Raw genomic sequence first — 25,486 nt, forward strand, 5'->3', positions numbered from 1 at the left:
TGAGACCTCCCTTCAACCCTCTCCTCAAAACGTACCGCCCTTTTACCCGCCTCCACTCTTAACTTATCAACTTTCACCTCTTCTCTGACTATGTACTCTGGCGTCTCTTTTGCCAACCCCAAAACCCATCTCCAGTACCTAGCCTGTACGCCTTCCAACAGCCCTTGCTCTTTCCACCCCCAAATCTCCGCCCCGTACATCATAACACTTCTAATCAAGCACTCGAATATCATCTTCCTTTTTCCCATATCCCTTCCAAATAATCTCTCTCCCCACCCCCAGACCTGCCCCATCACCTTATTCGCCTTCTTTGCCATTGCCCTCACATGCGCGCCTTCCTTGTTGTCCTCTCTAAATCTGTACCCCAAATATGTGTACTTCCTCACCTCCTCTATCTCCTTCCCTTCCCACCTCCAGTCTTCGCTCTTCCTTCTACCCCCTTTACAGAACTTCATAACCTTTGTCTTTCCTACATTCACCTCCAGAGCCTTTCCCCTAAAATAACTCTCCAAACTCCGCATCATCGCCTTCATCTCCTTCGCCTCTCTCGCCACTACCACCAAATCGTCCGCGTAAGCCAGTGAATGCACCTTCCTTCTCCCTACAACCACACCTCCCATCTGCCCACCGGTCAATCTGTCTTCCATGTCTGCGGTATACAAGGCAAACAGAGCGGGACTAAGTGGACAACCCTGCCTCAAACCCCTCGTTGTCCAGAACCTATCCGTTAACTCGTCCCCCACCTTTACCCTAGCTATCGTCTCTTCGTATATCTCCCTCACCCTGTTTATTGTCCCACCAGTAATCCCTCTCCTCCTCATCTCCTCCCATAACTTCCCTCTATTCACCTTATCAAACGCTGCCTTTAGATCTATGAATAGGGCGTAAAGCTTCCCTCCCTTCCCTTCCAGTTCCTTATCCACCAAGTGCTTCAATATGTACACGTTATCTATCGCGCCCCTTCCCTTTCTAAATCCTGCCTGTCTGTCCGGTAAGATCCCTTTCTCTTCCTCCAACCTCTGCAGCAGCACCTTCGCATATATCTTGTACGCCGAGTCCATTAAGCTAATTCCCCTATAACTTTCCACTACTCCCTTCACTCCCTTCTTGTACAAGGGGCTTATTATCGCCGTCCTCCATCCAATCGGAAACCCTTCCCCTTCCCAAACTTTGTTCAGCGCTTCCAACAACTTTCCCCTCACTTCTCCCGTTGCCTCCAGCCATGCCTCATTCTGGACACCGTCCCCCCCTGGAGCCTTCCCCCTCTTTAGTCCCCCCAACGCCGCCTCCATTTGTTCCCCGGCCATTTCCTCTCCTCTCCGTCCCCCTGTATCTACCACCCCTACCCGCCTCTCCTCTTCCCCCTCCAGCAGACTCTTGAAGTAATCTCTCCACTCCGTCATTTGTATTTCACTGGTAATTTCCTCTCGTACTTTCCTTATTTTGTTTATATAACAATTAGTCATAGCGCAGAGCAATTAGTAATAAATAAAATCCATTGTTTAAGTGCACATTACTATATCTTTATTCCAAATGTTACAATGAGGTTGCTAATGACAAACCTGATATAAATAAAGTTGTATTCAATGAAAAAAGTCCTATTGGGGTTGAACTTGATTATTATTTGCACTACCCAACACCTAAAAGAGATACTAATTCCTGTGAATGGTGTACTCCACCATTCACAGGTAAGTAATAGGTTTTTAATATCCGGTCAAAGCTGAATATTTGGTAAATTACCGGATATCCGGTCCACCACTAATATAGTTATTTGATGTATCAAATGTTTTCTTCAAATTTTCTTATGATATTTATCTCACATTATTATATATGTTGTAATAACAAACTATCACTAAGTTTTCATGGCTCAAGTGATCTTCTTCTTTTAGACCTGTTAGTCTATTGAATTCGGAATTATTAGCATATTGGGATGGCTAATCATGACCACTGTTTATCGAGTTTCGGTTAATTGAAGTTTCACTACATACGATTTTAAGTACAATGAGATGTAATGGTTTTTGTAATTTTCGGTTTCCTCATACTCAAAGAGACTCATTACAAGAAAAAGCAGCCAATTTGAAGAAATGGCAACTTCTACATTATCTGGGTAAGTATTGATAGCAAACATATCAAAGTCCTTGTACCCAAGAAAAGTGAATTATTATACTGCAATTACAAAAAAAAAATGATAAAAGTACTTATCACTTTGTTGTTAATAAAGCATTCGCAAAACATCTAACCCAACATAACCGAATCCAATCCAACCCAACCCAATATTTTCCTATATTTTCTTGCACTGGGCTTGGAAAAGACACGTAAGTTGTTTCAGCGATTTTCTCAGCGATCTAATTCGTCCCAGAGGTGCTGGGTATGGTGCAGGTTTGGGCTCGGTAGTCGTTCTTCCTTATGGATGGTATTCATCGAAGCAAAATTCCCGAATATCTGTTGACACTCCTAGTGTATATGATCCATAGATAAGGTACAGTACATTCGGTCTCTATCTCCCAGTTTCGTACATATGTTGACTGGAGGAACATTCCGACAATCAATTCTGAATAACACACAACTAAGTTCCTTAAGAATTGGGAGTTTTCTTGAATTCCCGACAAACATACTTTTCTCAAATCCAGATAATTTTGCACTACGTAGCATCTTGCCAAAGTTAGCAACTTTGTTCCCAGACCGTTATTTGCTTGCACTAATAGAATGAAATGGATGTTTATTTTAATATAATCATTGCATCAATTATTCGATTGATTCAAATAGATATGTATCATTAATCTATCAAATCAAGGTGTGATTAATTAATCGTATAAATTGACTAATGATGCCACGTTAAATTTTTTGTTAAGATTACAGAAATAACTGGTTAATAAAATAATTGGGCGAAAATATTTAATAAAGTGCAAAAATTCGAAAACCTTAATTAGCCAGTGGAAGATGAGTGTCGAATTTTTTCTACTCGTTTCGAAGGGAAGGTAGGACCGACCTTAATTTGAGTAATTAACTCAATGGTTACAGCCGTTATAAAAAAAACCGGTTTTGATTGATGGCTTTCGGATCCAGATGATCCCCGATCAAGTTAAATTCGAAACAAACACTTTGCAATTAATATAAACTGATACAAATAAATGCAGTTAAGCGTACCAAAAAATGAATAAATCCAGAAAAAAAAACTTTGCACTTAAATATCTTTTAAATTTTATCTTTTTAAACGATGTTATCGGGTCGAAAAGAATTCGGTACAGTTGTTGCGCCTATATCGTTCTTGGGAAAGCTTAAAAAGAAACAAAAATTAAAAAGAAACGGTATGTTAAACAGGTATCAATGGGCATCAATGAGATGCGTTTATGGTATTACGTTTTAGCTTAATTGCAATCAAACGGTCAGTTTCGTACCTTGTATAGAATAAGGTATGTGTAATTGTTAGAGAATTTCATAATGATCATGTTAATTTAGTAACTAAAATTTCTGTGAGGTCGATAATTAGAGAGTGGGAATGTTAAAATGGCAATAAGTACGGAACGATGTGACTAAAAGACTAAATTACCCTTCTAAAGAAAAATGATTTATATAATTTTTCTTTTTATTTCATTCATAAAAATAAGCTTATTAAAATATTTCTTTTCTACATAACCTAACTTAACCATTAAAATAACACATTAAAATTTTTGGTACATGTACAATAACGGTTTTAAAAGTAAGACCTTTCTCTTAAACCACCGTGATACGAATATTTTAACCCAAATAGTCCTTTCACCGTATCACTAACTCATCAATATATTGTCGAATTCAATGCCAAAAACAGAAGAAGTAAATTGCCCTTAACTTGTATACATCGTTTTTTTTTTGTAAGTTTCTTGCGCGCCTGCCACATGGTGTGCCATCAACCGGAAGAGTATTAAGAGCATACTAAAATGACGTGGAGACCATTCCCAGCCGCTGTTTAACAGTCAAAAAGTTACGGTAACATCTCTTTTATCAAGGATGATGCACTTGGTAATTAAGTTCGCCCAGATATAATCACGAGTTTTTCGGTTTACATTTACATCAACGTCGTGGTGACTCAGTTCATTTTACCCTTTGGGGAACATTCGCACTTTAATTTGATCGTGGTTAATGGATTAATTCTTCGATGTAGGTAAAAAAGCAATTATAGTGGAATCATTTTTAACGGACTCAACATTTTTTGTGCACAAATAACGTTGAGGTGGTCCAAGATAAAAATTACAAAACAAACAAAGTTAGGATAGATTTTTTTGGCATTGATCATTAAAATCGATGGATCAATTTATACCACCAAAATCTGTATATGTAGTAAAAGAAGTGAATCGATGTAGCGTCTCGGCCGCAAGCGACCTCGGCTTAATTACTATATACCAAATATTTCATATAACTCGCAATATAAAACTCCATATCAAATGCAACATAGCTTATAGTTTGTAGTACAGGCATTGGGTAGTTTTGCTTGAAAAAAGTGACGTCATTATGATAACCCTGAGTTTTCGGCCATCTTAAGAGATGCACGGTTAAACCTGAATATTTTTGGTTCTTGGTCTGGTGTGAGTTCTACTTTTCGTTCAATAACGCTGAATATCTAGAATAAAACTTGAACTAACACTAGACTTAGAACCCTTAGATTCTAGTTCTAGGTCTTATGTTAGTTCTAATGATAGTGCTAATGTAAAACTAGAACTAACACTAGACCTAGAATTAGAAACGTTCGGGTTTAGCCGCACGTCTCTCAAGACGGCTAAACCCGAACGATTCTAGTTCTAAGTCTTGTGTTAGTTCTAGTGATAGTGCTAGTGTGAAACTAGAACGAACATTAGACCTAGAATTAGAAACGTTCACGTTTTGCCGCACGTCTCTCAAGACGGCTAAACCCGAATGATTCTAGTTCTAGATCTTGTGTTAGATCTAGTGATAATGCTAGTGTAAAACTAATACTAACACGGGCTATCGGGTTTAGCCGTGCATCTGAGGACGCACGGCTAAACCCGAATGTTTCTAGTTCCAGGTCTAGTGTTAGTTCTAGTTTTAGTTCAATAAAAATGTGCAACATAACTACTAAATGGAATGTTTCTAATTCTATGTCCAGTTGCTAGTGTTAGTTCTAGTTTTAGTTGTTATTCAGTGCTAAATTGTTGTATATTTTTGTTAAGCTATAATATATAATAATAATATTTATTGCCTCAAAAAGAAATATTTACATAAATATATACATTCATAACAAACATACACATCAAGACAAACGGATCAATTTATCGCAATAAGCGATATCTTCCAAGAGACCCAACTGGTAACAGTGTATATGTAATTTTAAATAAATAATTATGGCTATCAAAAAAGTAATACTAAATGATGTGCTAATAAAACTGAGCGAATGAGCATACAGTGTGTTAATTAATTATCGTAACCGACGTCATCATTGCAAGTATGCAACCAATATCACAGTACTGGTATTGCAATACGCAAATCGCGATATTGGTTGCATACTTGCAATGATGACGTCGGGTACGATAATTAATTAACACACTGTATTTGAATTATGTAACGGATCGACAGGCAGTTACTACAAGGAAAGAAATAGACACAAAAGAGTGCAGCAAAAGATAGATGAAAGGCAGACGTAGACGCAGACGCAGTAGATGAAACACTTATAGGTCAAGAAGAAGATAGTTGAAGAGATATCAGATGGCGCCTCAAGGCATTTTTAAAACTTATTAAACTAGCTGCATTGCGAACAACGGCAGACAAATCGTTCCAAAACGCAATCGACTGCACTGTAAAAGACCTGTGGTAGATTTCAGTACTATGGACTGGAAACATGAATGTAGAGTGCGACATTGATCGAGCGGGCAAGTCATGTGATGCAAAAAAGTGAAAGGCATCAGACAAATAAGCAGGAATGCGTGTATGGACAATTTTGTATAACATAGTAAGCATACGAAATGATCTACGACTCTGGCAAGTCATCAGCTGCAAGTTGTTACGATATGGAGTAATGTGCTGAAACTTTCCTAAATCAAAAATGTACCATATACACTTGTGCTGAAGTTTTTCCAATTTACCCCGAAGGGCTGCGGACAGATCGGGTACGCAGCAACACGGCATAATCAATGTGTGAGAAAATGAGAGAGTAACAAAGATTACGACATACAATAGGAGAGAGGTAGCAGCGAAGTTTTTTCAAAGTATGGAAACAGAAGTAAACCCTCTTACAGACTCCCTGAACTTGTGGCCGCCAAGACATCACCGAATCCATTACCACACCAAGATTTTTGACCGTATTAGAAAACGGAATAACGGTGTCGCCAAACCTCTGTTGAAGGGTAGTTAAGGAATTAAATTCTGCCAGCAAGGGGCGAGTACCAAATGCAATGACTTGCATTTTACCTATAGTAAGGTTAAGTCCATGACGTCTAGACCAGTCAAGTACACTAGAGCGATCGTTGTTAAGATGCAAAAGAGCATCTGGGAGGTTGTTAACAGTTGACGAAATATAAAGTTGAAGGTCATCTGCATACAAATGATAGTTACACGAGATACCATCACTAATACTACAGGGTTTTCCAATAAGAGGTGTTATTTTGATATTCAAAGAAAAATGCCATTTTTTAGTATAAATGATCGGATGTTTATTTCATTATAAAGAAGAAGGTATGCCGTTAATAGTGGAAAATAACATTAGGCAAATGACCACCACGACCACGCTTACAGGACAATATCCTTTCCATGAAATTTTCCATAACCAAATTGCAAAGTGGCTGCCCTATGTCCTCAATAGCCTCACGAATTCCATCTTTGAGGTCTTGAATCGACGCTGGGCTGTTGGCGTACACCTTCTCTTTCACGTGGCCCCAAAGGAAGAAGTCGCAAGGTGTTAAATCACAAGATCTCGGTGGCCAATTGTGATCACCTCTTCGAGAGATAACACGGTCCGGAAACATTTCCCGTAAAAGATCAATGGTTTCGTTGCTTGTGTGGCACGTGTAGCACCGTCTTGTTGAAAGTAAACGTTGTCCACATCAATACCATCCAATTCCGGATCATTTTCATGCATTTCAACGACCCAATCAGCAAAGACACGACGTTGTTGATGATCGGACGGCTTGAGTTCTTGTGTTAACTGAAGTTTATAAGCCTTAAGACCCAAATCTTTATGCAAAATACGTTACGTTTGTGGAATGCCTAATTCCAAAGAACGACGAGGAATGGACAAACCTGGGTTTTCTTCAACACTTTCGGCTACAGCAGCAATATTCTCGGCTGTTCTTGAGCGACGTGCACGGGTTTTATTCTTCACATCACTAACTTGTCCCAACAGCTCGAATTTTTCCACCAATTTCTGTATTGCGGTCCGACAAGGTGCTTCATGACGACCCAAAAATGTTCGAGTTTTACGAACTGTCTCTGCCAAAATTTCACCATTTTTATAGTGAATTTTAATAATTTCAATGCGTTGTTGATGCGTGTATCGTTCCATTTTTGTTAATGGCGTACTTTCTACTTGTCAAATGTCAAAAAATGACAGCTTCAAAAGTGACATCTACCGAAATAACGGGCTATTCAAAATAACACCTCTTATTGGAAAACCCTTTATTTATGAAAATTGAGAAGAGCGAAGGACTCAGCACACTGCCCTGGAGAACTCAACATTTGATGTCAACAGGAGAAGAGAGTCTGGAACCAAGATACACAAGAAGAGGTAAAACCAATAGCAGAAAGCCTAGTTAACAGATGGGCATGGTCCACAATCAAAGGCCTTACTAAAATCAAGTAACACTACGCTTATTACAAGCAGATCTAATATCATCAGTGATCTTAATCAGTGCTGTAGTAGTACCATACCCTTCACGAAAACCAGGTTGGAACTTGTTAATCAGATTAAACTCCTCAAGATATTTCTGAATCTGTAAATAAGTTAAACGTTCAATAGCTTTTGACAACATAGATAGAAGCATGGGACGGAGATTTAATTTTTGGGATAGGAATAACATGGGCGATTCGCCAGATTGACGGAAATATAGACTCTTCAAAAGAACAGGTGAAAATATGAGTTAGGGGAGTAATAACTATATCCAAAATGGGTAAGAGGAATCTGAGTCCAATACCATCTGCTCTGACACTAGTGAACTTGGAGTAAGTTAAAGTATCCCGGACCTCAGCATCTATAACCAAGCTGAATGAAAATATGTGAATGAATATATCCAGGTTTTACTATAACATCAAATTATATTGACATGTTGCCTGGTTTCTATGGAAATATATTGTTGTATATTTGTATTTTTAATGTACAGTAATAACGAAAATTGATTTCGTTACAATGGTGTTATGTAAAGTTCTTTCGATCGATGTAGCCCCTCGGTCGCAAGCGACCTCGGCTTAGTTACAATAATGAAAATTCGGAAATTACATCGAAGAAATTCCTGTTGATAAAAATCTGGCTATTGTTCAAAATGTGATAGCAAATGAGAAAGGAAAAAAATGTAGCTGTTAGGGCTAAAGTTTACAGATACAATCAAAAAAGTATTTGAAGTTCAAGGTTTGTTTAAAATATTGATGTCTCAAAAATTCATAGAGATATTAAGAGCCGATTTTCGCCATAAAATGTTATCGCCAAAGAAAAGTTTTTTAATTTTATAATCTCATTTGGATGTAACTGAAAGCATATCGAGTTAAGCGTAACCACATTCAGATATAAACTAGCATACTTAACTCCACTTAGGACATATATGATTACCATTCTGTGATATTTATGGGCAAATACTTCGCATATATATCACAATCAACCGCGCTTAAGTACTCAAACCTTTAACCGTATTTGATCAAAGGAATACGAGCGGTATCGTTATTCAGATTATGATCTTTAATGTGAGCAATGTGTCAAAATAAACGGTCTGGTACCGTTTTAGAACCATTTGGAACTTGATGTATTATGCTTCCTGAGCACGCAATCTTTTAAAATTTCTTCGATTCGTGATGAATAAAGAAGAAAAAAAAATCGACGCATTTCAACCTCCTTTTTCTCTTAAACTTGACGTAATTGCTCACATCAGAACTTTTCGGATCGAAAAGAGATTCGAGTTTAAGAAAAAAAAGTTGTGGTTACACCAGTTTGACTACCACTTAAAATGTACCGTATTTTTCGAATCAAGCAATTTATTGAAAAAAAACTTAAATAAATCGGACTAATAATTTCGTTTTAAACGTATAAAAGAAGTCGTTTTGAATGGAAGTACAAAATTACAACCGCACTGAAAAACGTAACTTTAAACTGATTTATGCGGTTGAAAACGTTTCGAATAATTACAACTAAGCGTGACGCTTGACCGTAAATAAACAAACGTTGCCGTCTGTTTAATTACACAGTTTAACGGCTTCATTTAATATTCCATTTAAGAGTAGCTCAAGCTATTTGTAATAAACGATCATAATAAGAATGAATTTACGAGCTTAAACGTAATTTGAATAGAACGAACGTAAATAATTGTTTTTGAATAAAAATAAATGATCACGTTTTGAATAGAACGAAATTAGTCATAACTTGTTTTTAATTATAATATTCTTCGTCAAAGCAAATAAATTGTAACAGTAAATGTTTCCTGGTTTGTAATAATTTATTATTAAATAAATACATGTTTTCAGAGATATTACAAGGCACAAAACCGCCCATCAAGTGTTTTAATTAATGGGTTCCATAGACGTTCCTCGTATTTAATGTCGAAAAATAAATTGTTTAGATTTTAATTATAGCATATAGTTCGGTCTTCAATCTTCTTTCACTTTAACACACGCAGACGCGATTAAAAATATTAATGCCATTTTTCTGTTGATTTCAGGTATTAGAATGGACAAATGGACATGCGCTGCATCCTTCTAGTTGTCCTTCTCGAAGCTCTTTATCCAGTAAATTCCGAGCTGACGGAATATCAGTCTAGCATATCTTCAATAACCAGGCAAAATCAAGGAGATATCTTTCAAACTGAAGGTAGGGAACTGTTTATTCGATTTTTTATCTGCAATGGTATTTCTACTTGAGCTAACTTGAAATTACAAGATTTTAAATACCTAGATAAACACAAATTACACCCATTCATCGATAAACAAGATACAAGTTAATAATAATAACCTCGTTTATTTTTCGATTAAACTGAAATTACGATCACAAACTTTACTATAAATCAAACTGAACCCGTTATAGGTAGACAAACCGGTAGTTATAGATAATTTTTTTAAACTAATCAATAAACAACGAGTTTACAAGTATGTTTGGTAACATAAATCGTGGATGAGGTTAACTTGAAGTTCTCCGTAAAAATATTACATCCAAATCGATGGAATGAGAAGACCTTCACTTTAAAGAAGCTATTAAAAATCATTATAACAATCATAAATTTTATATTATTTCCAATTTCATTAAAACTCTAATCGTAAAATCTCCGAACGTTTCATTGAAAACATTAAATTATTTCATTTGCGACTTACCAACGAATACTACCATCATTATAATACTCAAGATATTTACACAAAATGGAATCAGTGGAATTGGAGATGTTTCTCGATATCTTGATCAATCTGGTCTTATCTACCCTTTTATATTTTCTTCTTTTTCCACCAGCTAAGCCCGAATGTTTCTGGTTCTTGGTCTAATGTTAGTTCTACTTTTCGTTCAATAAAAATATACCACAATCTAACGCTGAGTAGCGATCAAAACTAAAACTAACACTAGACCTAGAACTAGAAAGTTTCGGATTTTGTCTCTCAAGGCGGCTAAACCCAAATGATTTGAGTTCTAGGTCTTGTGTTAGTTGTAGAGACAGTGTTACTGCAAAACTAGAAGTAACACTAGACCGAGAACTAGAAACATTCGGATTTAGCCGCACGTCTTTCAAGACGGCTAAACCCGAATGATGCTAGTTCTAGGCCTTGTGTTACTTGTAGAGACAGTGTTAGTACAAAACTAGAACTAACAATTCAAATATAATATAAATACAGGGTGATTCACATAAGAACCATGTAGAGGACAATAAATTAAGATGATTTAATGCAACTTATCTCTATACCAAGTTGTACCTCTGAGGAGTTATAGGCTTTCAAAGTTGGATCTTAAATTTTTAAAACATTGAATATCTTCGTAATATTAATTGGTAGCAAGTTGAGACCAATTGAGACATTTGAAAGGGTTGATTAAGGGTGATGGTTCCCTAAATTTTGGCAGATTTTTTTAACCTTTTTGTGGATTTAATACATTATTACCTCATTTCATGTGGAATTTAATTCTAAAACTTTTTTTACTCTTACTATTTTTTAAAAAACATTGTCGTTTTCATAAAAAACTCAAAAAACTAAAGACGCGTATCTTGTTAATGCTACTTAGAATCATCAAAAATTCAGTAGTCGGCTGTGAAATTGTACGTAATTTGAGGAATAAACTGTTTATTATGAACTAAAAAGACATCATCCATAAACAAATATAGTTTAGGCATAATAATTTTCTAGTGATAAAGAGAAAATCCCCAAAATCTCAAAATTAAGTACTTTTGGTTTTAAAATCGATCATAATTCAAGAATGAAAGGTGACGGAGAAAAGTTTTTTAGGAATAAATTGTTTATTATGAACTAAAAAAACATCGTCCATAAACAAATTTAGTTTAGGTATAATGATTTTCTAGTGATAAAGAAAAAAATCACCAAAATGTTAAAATTGAGTACTTTTGGTATTAAAATAGATCATAACCCAAAAATTAAAGGTTATGGAGAAAAGTTTATTTGAAATAAATTGTTTATTATGAACTAAAAAGACATCATCCATAAACAAATTTAGTTTAGGCATAATAATTTTCTAGTGATAAAGAGAAAATCCCCAAAATCTCAAAATTAAGTACTTTTGGTTTTAAAATCGATCATAATTCAAGAATGAAAGGTGACGGAGAAAAGTTTTTTAGGAATAAATTGTTTATTATGAACTAAAAAAACATCATCCATAAACAAATTTAGTTTAGGTATAATGATTTTCTAGTGATAAAGAAAAAATCACCAAAATGTTAAAATTGAGTACTTTTGGTATTAAAATAGATCATAACCCAAAAATTAAAGGTTATGGAGAAAAGTTTATTTGAAATAAATTGTTTATTATGAACTAAAAAGACATCATCCATAAACAAATTTAGTTTAGGCATAATAATTTTCTAGTGATAAAGAGAAAATCCCCAAAATCTCAAAATTAAGTACTTTTGGTTTTAAAATCGATCATAATTCAAGAATGAAAGGTGACGGAGAAAAGTTTTTTAGGAATAAATTGTTTATTATGAACTAAAAAAACATCATCCATAAACAAATTTAGTTTAGGTATAATGATTTTCTAGTGATAAAGAAAAAATCACCAAAATGTTAAAATTGAGTACTTTTGGTATTAAAATAGATCATAACTCAAAAATTAAAGGTGATGGAGAAAAGTTTATTTGAAATAAATTGTTTATTATGAACTAAAAGGACATTACTCATAAACAGATTTGGTTTAGTTATAATGATTTTCTAATGATAAAAAGAGAAAATCATCGAAATATCAAAATTGAGTACTTTCGGTATTAAAATTGATCATAACTCAAGGATGAAAGGTGATGGAGAAAAGTTTTTTAGGAATAAGTTGTTTATTGTCAACTAAGAAGACATCATCCATAAACAGATTTGGTTTAGATGTAATGATTTTGAGGTGATAAAGAGAAAATCCCCAAAATGTCAAAATTGGGTACTTTTGGTGTTAAAATCGATCATAACTTAAGAATGAAAGGTGATGACGAAAAGTTTGTCGTCAAATAACTTTATAACCTATTTGTCAAGTTTGACTTACAATTTCATAGCCGACTACTAAATTTTCTCTTATTTTAAGTAACATTACGAAATACGTGTCTTTAGTTATTTAAGTTTTTTGTGAAAACGACAAAAGGTTAAAAAAATTTGTCAAAATTTAGGGTACCATCACCCTTAATCAACCCTATGAAATGCCTCAATTGAGTTCAATTTGCTACCAATTAATACCCTTGGTACACTCATAACGTATACCAAATTTGGTTTTTCTAGCTTAATGTATTACGAAGATATTGAACTTTTTAAAAATTTAAGAGCCAACTTTGAAGGCCTATAACTCCTGAGGTGTACAACTTAGTATAGAGGTAAGTTACATTAAATAATCTTAATTTATTGTCCTCTACGTGTCCCTGTTGTGTGTCGATTTTTATGTGAATCACCCTGTATATAAGTTTTAAAAAAAAATTTTTAATAACACTTGCAACAGCTTCTAAACTGTAAGAGAAGTTTAAAATTACACTCAATAAGCTTCAGGTTTGAAGAAAAAGTCTGGAATTATACTGGTTAAAGCGCAGATTATTAAGTTGAGTTAGGAATTATGATATCCAGATATCAGAGTGTAAGAAAATGTCGAGAATACCCTTACCAGAATCTGGATCGCAAGAATATTGAACAAACTCTAATTACAAGAATCCCTGAAATTATACCGACGAAACTCCAGATTTGCAAAAACAACTGAAATATATCCAATATATATATCCAATAACCTCTAAACCGCACGAAATGGTCTGGATTTGCACTGATCATGCTCTAAATTTAACAAGAACTATTTCTTACACACACTTTAGAATTACTACTTATCTCGAAGTCTAACCGCTAATTATTACTTTAATCATACAATTATGGATGTTCTAATTACTTGGACTCAACGGGAATGTTGATCGATGTATATCGATAGTGTTTGTATGCTTGTCAATGTGGATTTGTTGGAACCTTTTATTTAGAAAATTAAAATCACCAGTGGGTGCTGAAGTACTCATTACAATACTGGAAATAATTCTGTATCCCGTTCCTGTAGACAAAAAGAACCCAAATGGCAGGTAAATTCCAACATTTTTTTGTTTCAAAACGGTATAGATTACGAAGTCCAAACTGTCACAAGAAGCTGCAAGTAAAAGATAAGCCAGCAGTGCTGTCTAGTGGATTTCATTGCTATTCGTCACTAAGAAGTGGCTGGAGTTCAACTTCCCTCAGTACAGCTTGAATCAAAAATCTCAGCAAGTGTCAATTAATGTGGCAGCTAAATTGTAGCTAAATTGGAGTCAGAAGTATCGCATAAAGCTGCAAGTGAAAAATTAGTCACTGGATATGTTAACGTATTGTGTCGGTCAGAACGTGTTTGCAATTGTTGAATGCCAGAATTGTCGACTCTATCCAGTACATGTAGAGTTTTGAAAACGAGCGGGATATCTTTGATATACATCGTAGACCAAAGCACCTCATCTCTTAGGAATTGACAAATTGGAGATGTCTCTCGATATCTTGATCAATCTGGTCTTATCTGCTCTTTGGATGTATTCATTCAATATTTTCTTCTTCTTCTTCCCCCAGCGAATTTTACGTCATCTCCAATTCCACATTCTTCTCTTACAGAACACTAAAACTTTGCAGTACTTTTTGATTTTTGTTACCCCAGGATATAATCTAACTAAAATTTGTTTTTTATTTAAATCAATTGTCATTGCCAAATTTTTATAAAAAAACGGTCTGTACCACCCTAGATACCATGTTCTATGACCACGCTTTATAATATTTTCCACTAAATAATAAGTAAGGTTGTGTATATTCTAAACGAAGTTCTCACTGATTGTCACTTTAAAGACGAAGCCACTAATCTCTCGTCACTTGGCTAATATCTACTTTTTGAAATTAAAACTCGTGAGCAATATATTAAGATAACATAATTAAGTGCTATAATTAAAATTTGAATATTGTTTAAAAATCAGAATTACTGGAAGAATCTGAGTCTTCCGCTAGTTGGATGATGACAGGAGGTAAATCAGTTATTAATGAATTTCCCATTAATGTTGTCCAATCTTTTTTAATTAGTTCTTCACAGTGGCGAACACTATTTGCCCACATCTCCGGAGTGTAATGACCAAGAGCTTTTTGCCAAGTCTCCTTGACACGACAGATCTTTTTCTCCGAGCTGGACTGAACATGTTTATTGTAATAAGTTTTTAAGAACGCCCAACATAGTTCAATGGGATTATATTGGCAATTGTATGGAGGAAGGCGAAGAACAGTATGGCCATGGTCTCTTATTAATTTGTCAATTTCAAAGGATTTTTCAATTTGAGGCTTGTAATAAGGGATTATTTCCCATAACGATTTTTTATTTAAGGTTGGTTCAAACTGTATATTATGTTCAGTTAACCATTTTTTCATATCATTTTTTTTGTGCAGAAACTTGGAGCTTTCTCGATTTGTTTTGAGTGATATGGAGCATTATCCATTACTACCGCACACTTCGCACCCAAATTATTTAATGCTGAAAGTAATTGATTTTTCACCCATTCCATAAAAATAATTGACGTCATATTTTTATGATAATCTCTGTGCTCCGTGTTGTCACTGAGCAAGAGATCGCAATTTGGCAAAAACCCTGACGAAGTGCCTGCGTGCAAGATTGTAAATCTTTTTCCTTCGCCTTCTGCTCTTTGCGGAATACCGAATCTTTCATTTTCATTTACCCATTGATAAACTTGGGTGCCATTTTCGTAAATCCAAGTTTTGTCAAGAAAAACAAAAGTATACTCTCCGGATTCTGGGTATTGCAAGTATGTCTTTAAAAATGTAATTCTTTTTGAAACTATATGTGGTTGTTCAATTAACACTTTTCTATTGCTAATCTTTTTATATCTATATCCCATAGATTTTATAATTTTATGTAATTTTGATCTACCATTAGTAATCACATTCATTTCTTGCAAAATTAAGTAAATCATTAAGATTAAAATACTGTTTCTTTTCATGCAATTTTTGTATTTTCTTCCTAACTCTTCTTTAATAAAATATAAATTATTATCCGTTTTGTAGTTTATTTTACAACGCCCTTGTGTTTTTGGTTTTTTTACAGTTTGATATTTTTTGTAGGTTTGAATAATTTTAAAAACCGTCGTGCTGTGAACCTAATACAATTATGTTGAATATAAATTTAATTTTAAAACTCAAGTGCAATACACATACATCAAAAATACGTGAAGCTTTATCACATATATATTTTAAATTCGTATTTGGTGTCTCCGTCTGTACTTCTTCACAATACCTAATTATAGTTCCACCCTTTCTTAACATTTTTATGGTAGATTTAGCAGCAAAAAAATTATATGAAAATTGTTTTTTAATCAATCTTAACAAATTTGATAGACAGTGGTGGCACACAATTAAAGTAAAAGTCACGACATGCGCTTTTACTTTCAATACCAACTTGACGACACTTTGACAATTGATTTAAATAAAAAACAGATTATACATTTTCATTTTTTCATCTCTTTGTCCTAATATTGCTTGATCGTTGTCCATGCTCCTTATCGTGCATACAAAAAGCTTCAAACTTTTTTATGTGATTATACTGTTTAAACAATCCACTCAATTACAAGAATAATTTATGTAATTTTCACACAAAGACAGTTTAACTACTTGAAATATCGAAGACAACGCATTGCATGTCAGTAGAACGTTTTGATATTTTGATTACCATAATTGCTATAGTAAGAGCTCGGTCAAGAAGAAGTGGTCACGATCGCACCTAAGTGCCGCGATAATTACAATCGTGCCCGTGCATTTCTTTGACTCGCGCCGAAGAATACGTCCTTTAATTGAATACGGTACGATTAGAGACCCTGTTTGCCGCGCTATCCAAACGAATAGTTATGAATGATTTACGGCCGACTGCGTAATCCGACACTGTTAGTGACCGCAAATGCATTCTGCACAGAGCAAGAACTCGAAACGGCGATATCCTGCTAAACCAAAAACGAAAAGACGAAAGCAACGAAAGCGGCACTCGCTTACTACTCAAGTTAATAGGTAGTGATTGAATAAAAAAGTAAGAACTTAATTGAAGCTTTTAGTTTAATCTAAACTTCCTCTATGATTAGTTTAGGTGTGAATTGATTTATTTCAAAATAATGAATCTTGAGCACAACAATTCTAACTCCATTAATTTTATAGTACAAAAAAACTTTTATTACAGATAAATTCTGTAACCCGGACGTTTGCATAGGGTTAAGCAGCGGTACAGCAGCTGCCGTCGAAGACTCGAAAGAGCCGTTCTGCACCTGCCAGTGTCATCGACATCTACCAACTTTCAGAGAAGACATCCAGATATGCGTCGATGACATCAACGGTAAGTTGAGTATCGCACATTATCTAATGATTCTGAAAACACAACGACGATCGTTTAATCTCTCACTTTTATCCTTGAGTTGCTCTTTAATGACGTTTCCTCCTCATCTGTTACATTAAAAACTTTAAAGTTACGCTGTGATCACCAAAGACATAAAACCAATAAACTGTTGACCCCAACCGAGAACTAGCTTCGTCTTCCAATTCCAAGAGCAACACATTTCGCATTTATGTTAATCGTGAGTTTAATTTACGATGAACGTAACAAGTAACCCCGCAGAGACCACGTGTATTAAATTAAAGGAGGAAAGAATTGTAATAGTAGATTTTTTGTTGACCATATGGTGTAAATTTTACCTGCTTTATAATGAAAGCATTCGGGACAATACTTAAATTACTAGGTTGAAAGAAATAAAATTTCAAAAAGACTTCCTGTGAAATCGTAATAACCCGAAATCGATTTTTTATTTAATTTAATTTTTGCTTATACCTAAAGGTAATTACAAGTCCTTCTATTACTATAAAATGGTACTTTTAAGTACCTTTTAAGTAATAATAATAGGTAATAACTGTCAAGAATAGAAAGTTAATTTTCATCAATTTCAACAATTTTGTTAGTTATAAGTGTATTTATTAACTTGTAACAGAGACAGGTGAGTACCATCACCATTATGGAATCATAATTTATGTCCTTTACAGTTATAGTGTGTAAGCTCTGGGCACGTGATGTTTATAAGCCCGCAGCTAACGTGGTTGAATCGAATTTTACGGTTACAATATCCGCGCAAAGTCATATATTTCCTTTTTTTTTTTTAATTTCGATTTGTTGGCACACATTTTGAATTCTCAATGATGTCCCTAAAGTGTATTCAATCAGAAAATTTCGTCGATACCTCGTCATTATGTGCAGAGTGGAACTTGGAGTGCCAAAATTAATAACAGATCGTTGGCGACCCTCGTCTCACTGCCCTAAGTGTTATTGCACGTAATAATGAGTAGCTGGTCGAAAATCTTGAAAAGGCAGCCTGTTATTCACTTACTTCATAACGATGCCGGGTCCTTATTATCGGAAATCACCAAGTCCGAGGACGCCGCAAGCACCAAAATTGCCCCTAATTGTTGATTTAGGTACTTGTTGCGATAGGATCGAGACCATGTAGGTTTTTGCTCTTCTTATTTTTTTATGATTATTATAATTTTCATAAGAGTCAAGTTAAAATCTTAAAAATGTACGAAGAAAAGGAGAGAGTGGTTTAACATTAGCTAGGTCGAGAAGAAAATTAATGAAGTTAAATTTTCAGTCACGACTCTGTCAGTGACCTTCGTTTATGCTCAGGCTCGTTGGGTTCGATGTTTACAATGTAAAGTGGGGCCTTAATGGTTCGGACGCGACGATAAAACGATTCCGAGGTCGGGTGCTTTCCTTCCGCCGGCCGCCGTTGCTTTGTACTTATATTAACTTTGGACGGTTCTCTGGGCTCAGAGTATAACAACGAGCCGCGATCTTACAATTAGATTCCGCGTACTGCACTAAAATCGGACGAGCTAACGAGCTTTTCGTTTGTTTGCTTTAGTACCCCGGTGACACAATACCCATTGTGCTTTTAACCTGACAATTAAGCTCTATTATGAGTTAGTTACATTATACTCCCATCACTTTTTCAAAGTTATTTATAAACTTTTCAACGCCACATCCACACATAATTTCTTTTCAAAAGAAAATTTTGTGGCGTACCAAAATTAAAGACGATATTTCAAAAACACGTTTTACAACATTCAATTACTGCGGTTTAGGATTGTGTGAAGTCAAATTCCAAGCACCTCGTTCTTATTGACTGCAGAAAATTACACACTTTGCAATCGCCTATCAAATAAATCTACGAAGTTGAAGATTGCGAGCCCGCAGCTTGAAATAAATCTAAGCCATTACCAACCGAACGGTTATAAACTCTGTTACCTACAAGTAAGCGCGGTGCCACAAATGACTTGGGGCGTTCGTTACATTAGTTCCTTTTGGCACGGGTAATTTCTGGTCATTTCCTAAGACAAACTAAAGGAAGTCGACTCTTAACAAAACAACGAATCGGAACTTCTATACACCGCCGAAGTGATTATGTCAGGATGGTGTAAAAGATCGTCTGAAGATTGCTAACACATGTTAGTGTTTACGATTCATGGAAGTTCTTAAATTTACGACGTCATTACTATAAAGTTGGAAAACAATTTTCTTTCTGGTACAAGAAACGTCAAAAAACGTAATTTATCCATGCTTTGATCTTTGTGTACTTTGTGGTGATTTCAATATCGATTTGCTGGACCTGACAGATGTATACTGTGATGAGTTTCTAGAAATGATTGTGAGTTTTGAAATGGCATTAACCATTGATCAGCCAACGAGAAAACATACAGGGTGCCCGGAAATTGCTTTCATACAGTGTGACCCGTTTGAAAGCGGAACACCCTCGTAAAATTTGTATTTATTATCCGATTTCGATAATTTTTTTCTTAATTGTAGAGCGTAAAAAACTGTACCTTAGGACAAAGGGTGATATTTTTCTTAAAAAAACCAAGGCCTACTATTTCACTTTTTAGGTGCTAAAAATGAAGAAATCATATTAGGAAATTTTTTACAAAAAATCTGAGTACACCACTGCATTAAGCACCTTTTGAAATGGGCATATACCAAATTTCATCAAAAATGGTTACAAATTAACACCGTTACAGATAATTGAAAAATACAATATTTTATGAATTTATTTGATCAGATGGAGTAAACTATGACAAAAAAGGAAATAAAATACAGCCAGTAATACAAAAACTATTTACATTTGTAACCATGGAAATAAAAAAATAGTTATCTAGTAAACCATGGAAATAAAAAAAAAGAATTGAATTCTATGAAAGTGATTTAAAGCATTACTTCTGTCAGTTTTGTGCTTATACAAATTTTATAAAAAGTGTGCAATTTAGTGGTGTAATTATGGAACGACTAAGTGTTAGACACAAAGTTGAAATTGTACGCCTTGTTGGCGATAATATTCTTTCGAAAAGAAAAGCGGCTATAGAATTTAATAACAGACATCCAGATATGCCTCCGGTTAGTGCTAGCACCGTTCACCGGGTAAATAAGGTATTCAACGATACAGGCAGTGTATCAAAACAAATTCTAAAAGTTCAAAATCCACGCCGGGAAATTAGAAATAATAATTAAATAGTGGAATATTTTCATAATAACCCTCATTCCAGTTTGAGAACAGCTGCCATAGATTTAAATATTCCAAGAGAATGTATTAGAAGGTGCTTTACAAAAAAAAAAATTAAACCCTATAAACCAAAATTTCTACACACTCTTGAACCAAGAGACGAAGAGAGAAGACTAGAATTCTGTTTATGGGCTCAAGGTGAATACTTGGAAACAGAAACTTTTTAAGGGAAATTTTGTTTAGCGATGAGGCCACGTTTACAACAAATAGCGTGGTGTCATCGCAAAATTCAAGGTATTGGTGCACAGAAAATCCAGAGTGGATCATCAACGCAAGACGACAGTATTCGCATAAAATAAATGTGTGGTGCGGAATACTTGACAACAGAATTATTGGTCCATTTTTCTTTGAGGGCAATTTAAATTCAACAAAATGTTTGTATTTCTTAAGAAATGAGTTTTCGAATGCGCTAAACAATTTACCACCTCTGGTATGTGCGAATATAAAATTTCAATTAGATGGGTCCCTCGTGCATAACGCAGTAGTGGTAAAGCGTTGGTTAAATGAAAATTTTGAAAATCGATGGATAGGAAGAAATAGTCATCTTATTGAATGGCCGCCAAGATCTCCTGATTTGACACCACTCGACTTTTTTCTTTGGGGAATCCTTAAACAGAAAGTTTACAGGTCAAGGACACAGTCGCTAGATGAACTGCGTGCTAGAATAGTTCAGGCATGTGCAGACATTACCCCAGAGCAACTGAGGAATGTAACAATGAATGCACGAAGAAGGTACAATAAATGTATCGAACTTAACGGTGGATTGGTGGAAGAAACAGACATTTAACTAGTTTTTATTTTCTATTAATACCTTGAATGTTGTTTTTTTCTTCCATTTTTTGAATTTCTGTTAAATATTGTTAAATAGTTTTGTATTATTCTCTGTATTTTATTTCCTTTTTTGTCATGGTTTACTCCATCTGATCAAATAAATTCATAAAATATTGTATTTTTCAATTATCTGTAACGGTAAATTTGGTATATGCCCATTTCAAAAGGCGCTTAATGCAGTGGTGTACTCAGATTTTTTGTAAAAAATTTCCTAATATGATTTCTTCATTTTTAACACCTTAAAAGTGAAATAGTAGGCCTTGTTTTTTTTAAGAAAAATATCACTCTTTGTCCCAAGATACAGTTTTTTACGCTCTACAATTCTACATAAAAAATCATGAAGAAAAGTTCATATAAAGGTGTGTCCTAAAATGCTTCCTAAGGGAGGTAGAGTGCTTTGAAGAAGACGTTCAATATGTGGTTATTTCTCATTATTTCAAAAACTACTAGGGTTAGAAACACGAAATTTTGCATATCCAGCTATTTTTACGGGGCGAATACGATAATCGAATGAAAAATTAGAAGAAATGTGCAGTTGCGAAAATAAGGGATAGGGGGCGCAATTTATTTCCCATATTTCTTTTTGCTTTGATGTTTTCACTATTTTAACCTCAAAATTAGAATCTATGGAAAAAAATACATAAAAAATGTTCTGCTTATAAAATGGTCTACGACCACTCGTTTTCAAGATAAATAATACTAAGTAAAATACTGCACACAAACATGTGTATTAAACTATCACTAAAAATCTTAATAGGCTTCTTTCATTGGTTGGATTTAAGCTGTCAAATGGGTGATAAAAAATTACTTCGTACATTGTCTACAAAAATTTCTGCGAATCATGGTTAATTTTATCAAAATGATTCAAAAGATGATTATTACTAATTTTTCATAATAACTTAAAATTTTACCAAAACCTTAATAAAAACAATCTAAACAAAACGTATTAACAATTTAACAAAAATAAAAAGTTTAACTTAAAAGCAATTTTTAACAAATAACACCAAAAAAAGTTATAAGATTTGTTCAAAAATTCCACCATCCATGTCAATGCAACATCTCACTCGTTTAATTAATGAACGTCTTACTTTCCAAAAAATACTTTGTTTGTTTCGAATAGTGTTACAACCGTCCCTTACACGTTGTTCTAGCTCTTCGACATTGTTAACTGGTGTTGCATACACTAAATATTTAAGGTAGCCCCAGAAAAAGAAGTCTATGGGATTCAAGTCCGGTGAACGTGCAGGCCATGCTATCTCGACTTATCCATCTTTCACGGTAGGTTTCATTTAAGTATTGCCGTACTTGAACGCTGAAATGAGGAGGAGCCCCATCGCATAAACCACATTTCCCTTGGTGTTTGATACGGCACTTCTTCCATCAATTCAAACAAGGTATTTTGCAAAAAGTTAAGATAAGTTGTACCGTTGAGACGAACATGGATATTATGGCAGCTTCATCGGTAAACACTTTTTCCGGAAAATTTCTGTCATGGCGCCATTGTTCCATAATCCATCGACGGAACTGTAGTCTTGGGATGCTATCGGTGGGTTTTAAGACCTGCACCTTTTGGAAATGATATGGATGCTGTAGCTGATCTTTAAATACCTCCCAAACGGTGGTTTTCGGCACATTTTCTTGTACCGATAATCTCCTAGTGCTTACCGTAAGATTGATAGCTACTGCATCGAGCACCCTTTCTTCCACTTCTACAGTCCTCGTAGTGCATGATCTTCCACAGTCGTAACGATTTTCCTTAAAGCGCCCAGTTTCACACAATCTTCTATGAATAGAAGCGAAGATTTGTTCACAGGGAAGTTGTAGATTTGGATATCGTTCTGCGTACAATCTTCGTGCTTCTCTGGCATTTCCATCAGCTCTACCGTACGTAAAGTGAATGTTTGCCATCTCTTTGTTTGAGTATTGAACCATTTTGATTTAATTAAACGTAAATTATAATGGTTGTAGCACTAAAATAATTTTTTATCGACCGCTTGACAGCAAAGATCAACAAATGAAAGGAGCCTACTAAGATTTTTAGTGATAGTTAAAGTATTATTTATCTTGAAAACGAGTGGTCGTAGACATTTTATAAGCAAAACATTTTTTATGTATTTTTTTCTGTAGATTCAAATTTTGAGGTTAAATAGTGAAAAGATCAAAGCAAAAAGAAATATGGGAAATAAATTGCACCCCCTATCCCTTATTTCCGCAACTGCACATTCCTTCTAATTTTTCATTCGATTATCGTATTCGCCCCGTAAAAATAGCTGGATATGCAAAATTTCGTGTTTCTAACCCTAGTAGTTTTTGAAATAATGAGAAATAACCACATATTGAACGTCTTCTTCAAAGCACTCTACCTCCCTTAGGAAGCATTTTAGGACACACCTTTATATGAACTTTTCTTCATGATTTTTTATGTAGAATCACACCTTTAAATACATGAACGCAATTTCCGGGCACCCTGTATAACAATTATTTAATTGGATAACAACGAACAAAAATACATTTTTTTTTGTTAAATTAAAGAACATGAATCTCAGTGACAAAAAATAAAACGCAAGTTCATGGAGACATCTATAACTAAATTTTTAAATTTACGAACTAAATATAAAATAGAGCATAAAGAAATCTGTGCAAGAAAGAGGTAACTCCTTTATAAGAGTGTTGAAATTGACAAAGCTTATACGCGTTAATTTAAGATTCTTTTAAGATTGATTTTTTTTTATTTTAATCGCGAGGGTTATAAAAATTAAAGAGTTCGATAAAAGGAAATTATGTTCACTTAACTTGTTTCCGGAGGTGTGACATGTCAGTTAAAAATGGTTGGTTGACCTTGGTCTTGCGGGATGGATGTTCTTCGGTGTTAGAAATTTAGGATTCTCGGGAAATTTTGTCCTTCGGGAACAGGATGGAACATTGGACTCGATCTCAGGTATGGTTTCGATTTCTTCGAAGATAATTTAGAAACACTTGTTTACTTTTACTAGATAAAAGTAAATTGAGTTGTCAAAAAAAAATTAGGTTAGAAATTTTTAGGTTAAATTGATGTAGATTCGACAACGCTTCGCTCTAACCAAAATTGAACTCTCTCGGTGTCAAATTTGCGCGGCCTTATATACCCTTTTTGGACAAAGCCTTCTTGGATATCCGAATTTAATCGCCTCAGTTTGAATCTGGGCTCTCTGATTGGTTGATAAAATGGCGGGAATTATAAATTACACAGGTTAGCCAAAATGATTGAATTTTTTAAAGAAAATAACTATCAACTTTGAAAATATTCGAAATTATTAATAAACTTTGAATTTGATTAAGATTTTGTAATTTTGTAGCTAATTTTTCGTTCTTTTAGATAATCGCGCTTTCGGGTGTCAAATTCCTTCGAGAAATTCGTAATTTGATGTTAAAGTTTGGAAAGAAAAAAAATGGAATTTAAATATATAAAATGATTCAGAAATGGATGAAATTGCGGCCTAAGGGCTAAAACGACACGATCTATCGATCTCGCATGGTTTTAGAATCGAAAATCGTCTGAAAAGTCGCCAAAATCAATACCTGTCAAAATGTAAATGTCAAGGTCAAAATTTGAAGGTCATAGACTTCAACGAATTACCTTTTTCTTGCACATCGTCCTGATTTTTCTTAAAACTAAACGAAAATCATAACAAAACTAACTACTTATAGTCTAATCCAATATAGTAAATTTTTTAAATTTAATTAGTCTTTTTTCTGTTTCTTCGGAAACAGGGATTTTATTACAATATAATATATATCATCTACTGCTCTCAGCTATTGACATATATGCCCCTCGTGTGAGAGTAACTTCTGCCAAGGATCCCTGTCCGTGGCAAAAAATCAGTCTGGCTGAACCTACTATAAAGAACTAAGAAATCTTGTAAATACCGCTATTATGTGTGAAAAACGTGCTTACATTACTCATGCTATGCAGAATACTGTTAACCCGTGGAAAGAGCTGCAAGAAAACAATTTATTCCCTTCCACAACACTTAAAAAACGGCGACGAACTAAATAATTTCTTCTTGGAAGCTCAATGCTATAGCCACTGTAGGGCTGATAATTTGATTAATAACTTTGGTAAGGCAAAATTAGGCCCAGGTGTTTTCTCATTTAGGTTGGTGTCCGAGAGTGATATTTTAGCTGAATTA

General features: G+C 34.6%; 1 protein-coding gene and 1 long non-coding RNA gene across 8 annotated transcripts in view; both read left to right on the forward strand.

The window, feature by feature from the left end:
- LOC111420849 (shavenoid) overlaps positions 1-25,486 on the forward strand; it is a 372,982-nt gene that overhangs the window by 105,182 nt on the left and 242,314 nt on the right. For all 7 annotated transcript variants that reach the window (XR_011641225.1, XM_071198256.1, XM_071198259.1 and 4 more), the window contains 2 exons: positions 9,846-9,994; positions 17,072-17,224. Coding sequence is in view for 6 of the 7 variants with exons in the window: in XM_071198256.1 (XP_071054357.1) it covers positions 9,862-9,994; positions 17,072-17,224 (286 nt within the window). In the remaining variant the exon portion in view is untranslated. The remainder of the gene's footprint in view (positions 1-9,845; positions 9,995-17,071; positions 17,225-25,486) is intronic.
- Positions 24,031-24,993, forward strand: LOC139430855 (uncharacterized). Its single transcript, XR_011641232.1, has 3 exons — positions 24,031-24,255; positions 24,360-24,546; positions 24,673-24,993. It is a non-coding gene; the product is annotated as an uncharacterized lncRNA (long non-coding RNA).

Source organism: Onthophagus taurus, chromosome 7, assembly GCF_036711975.1.
Source record: "Onthophagus taurus isolate NC chromosome 7, IU_Otau_3.0, whole genome shotgun sequence".
In the NCBI taxonomy this organism is placed as follows: domain Eukaryota; kingdom Metazoa; phylum Arthropoda; class Insecta; order Coleoptera; family Scarabaeidae; genus Onthophagus; species Onthophagus taurus.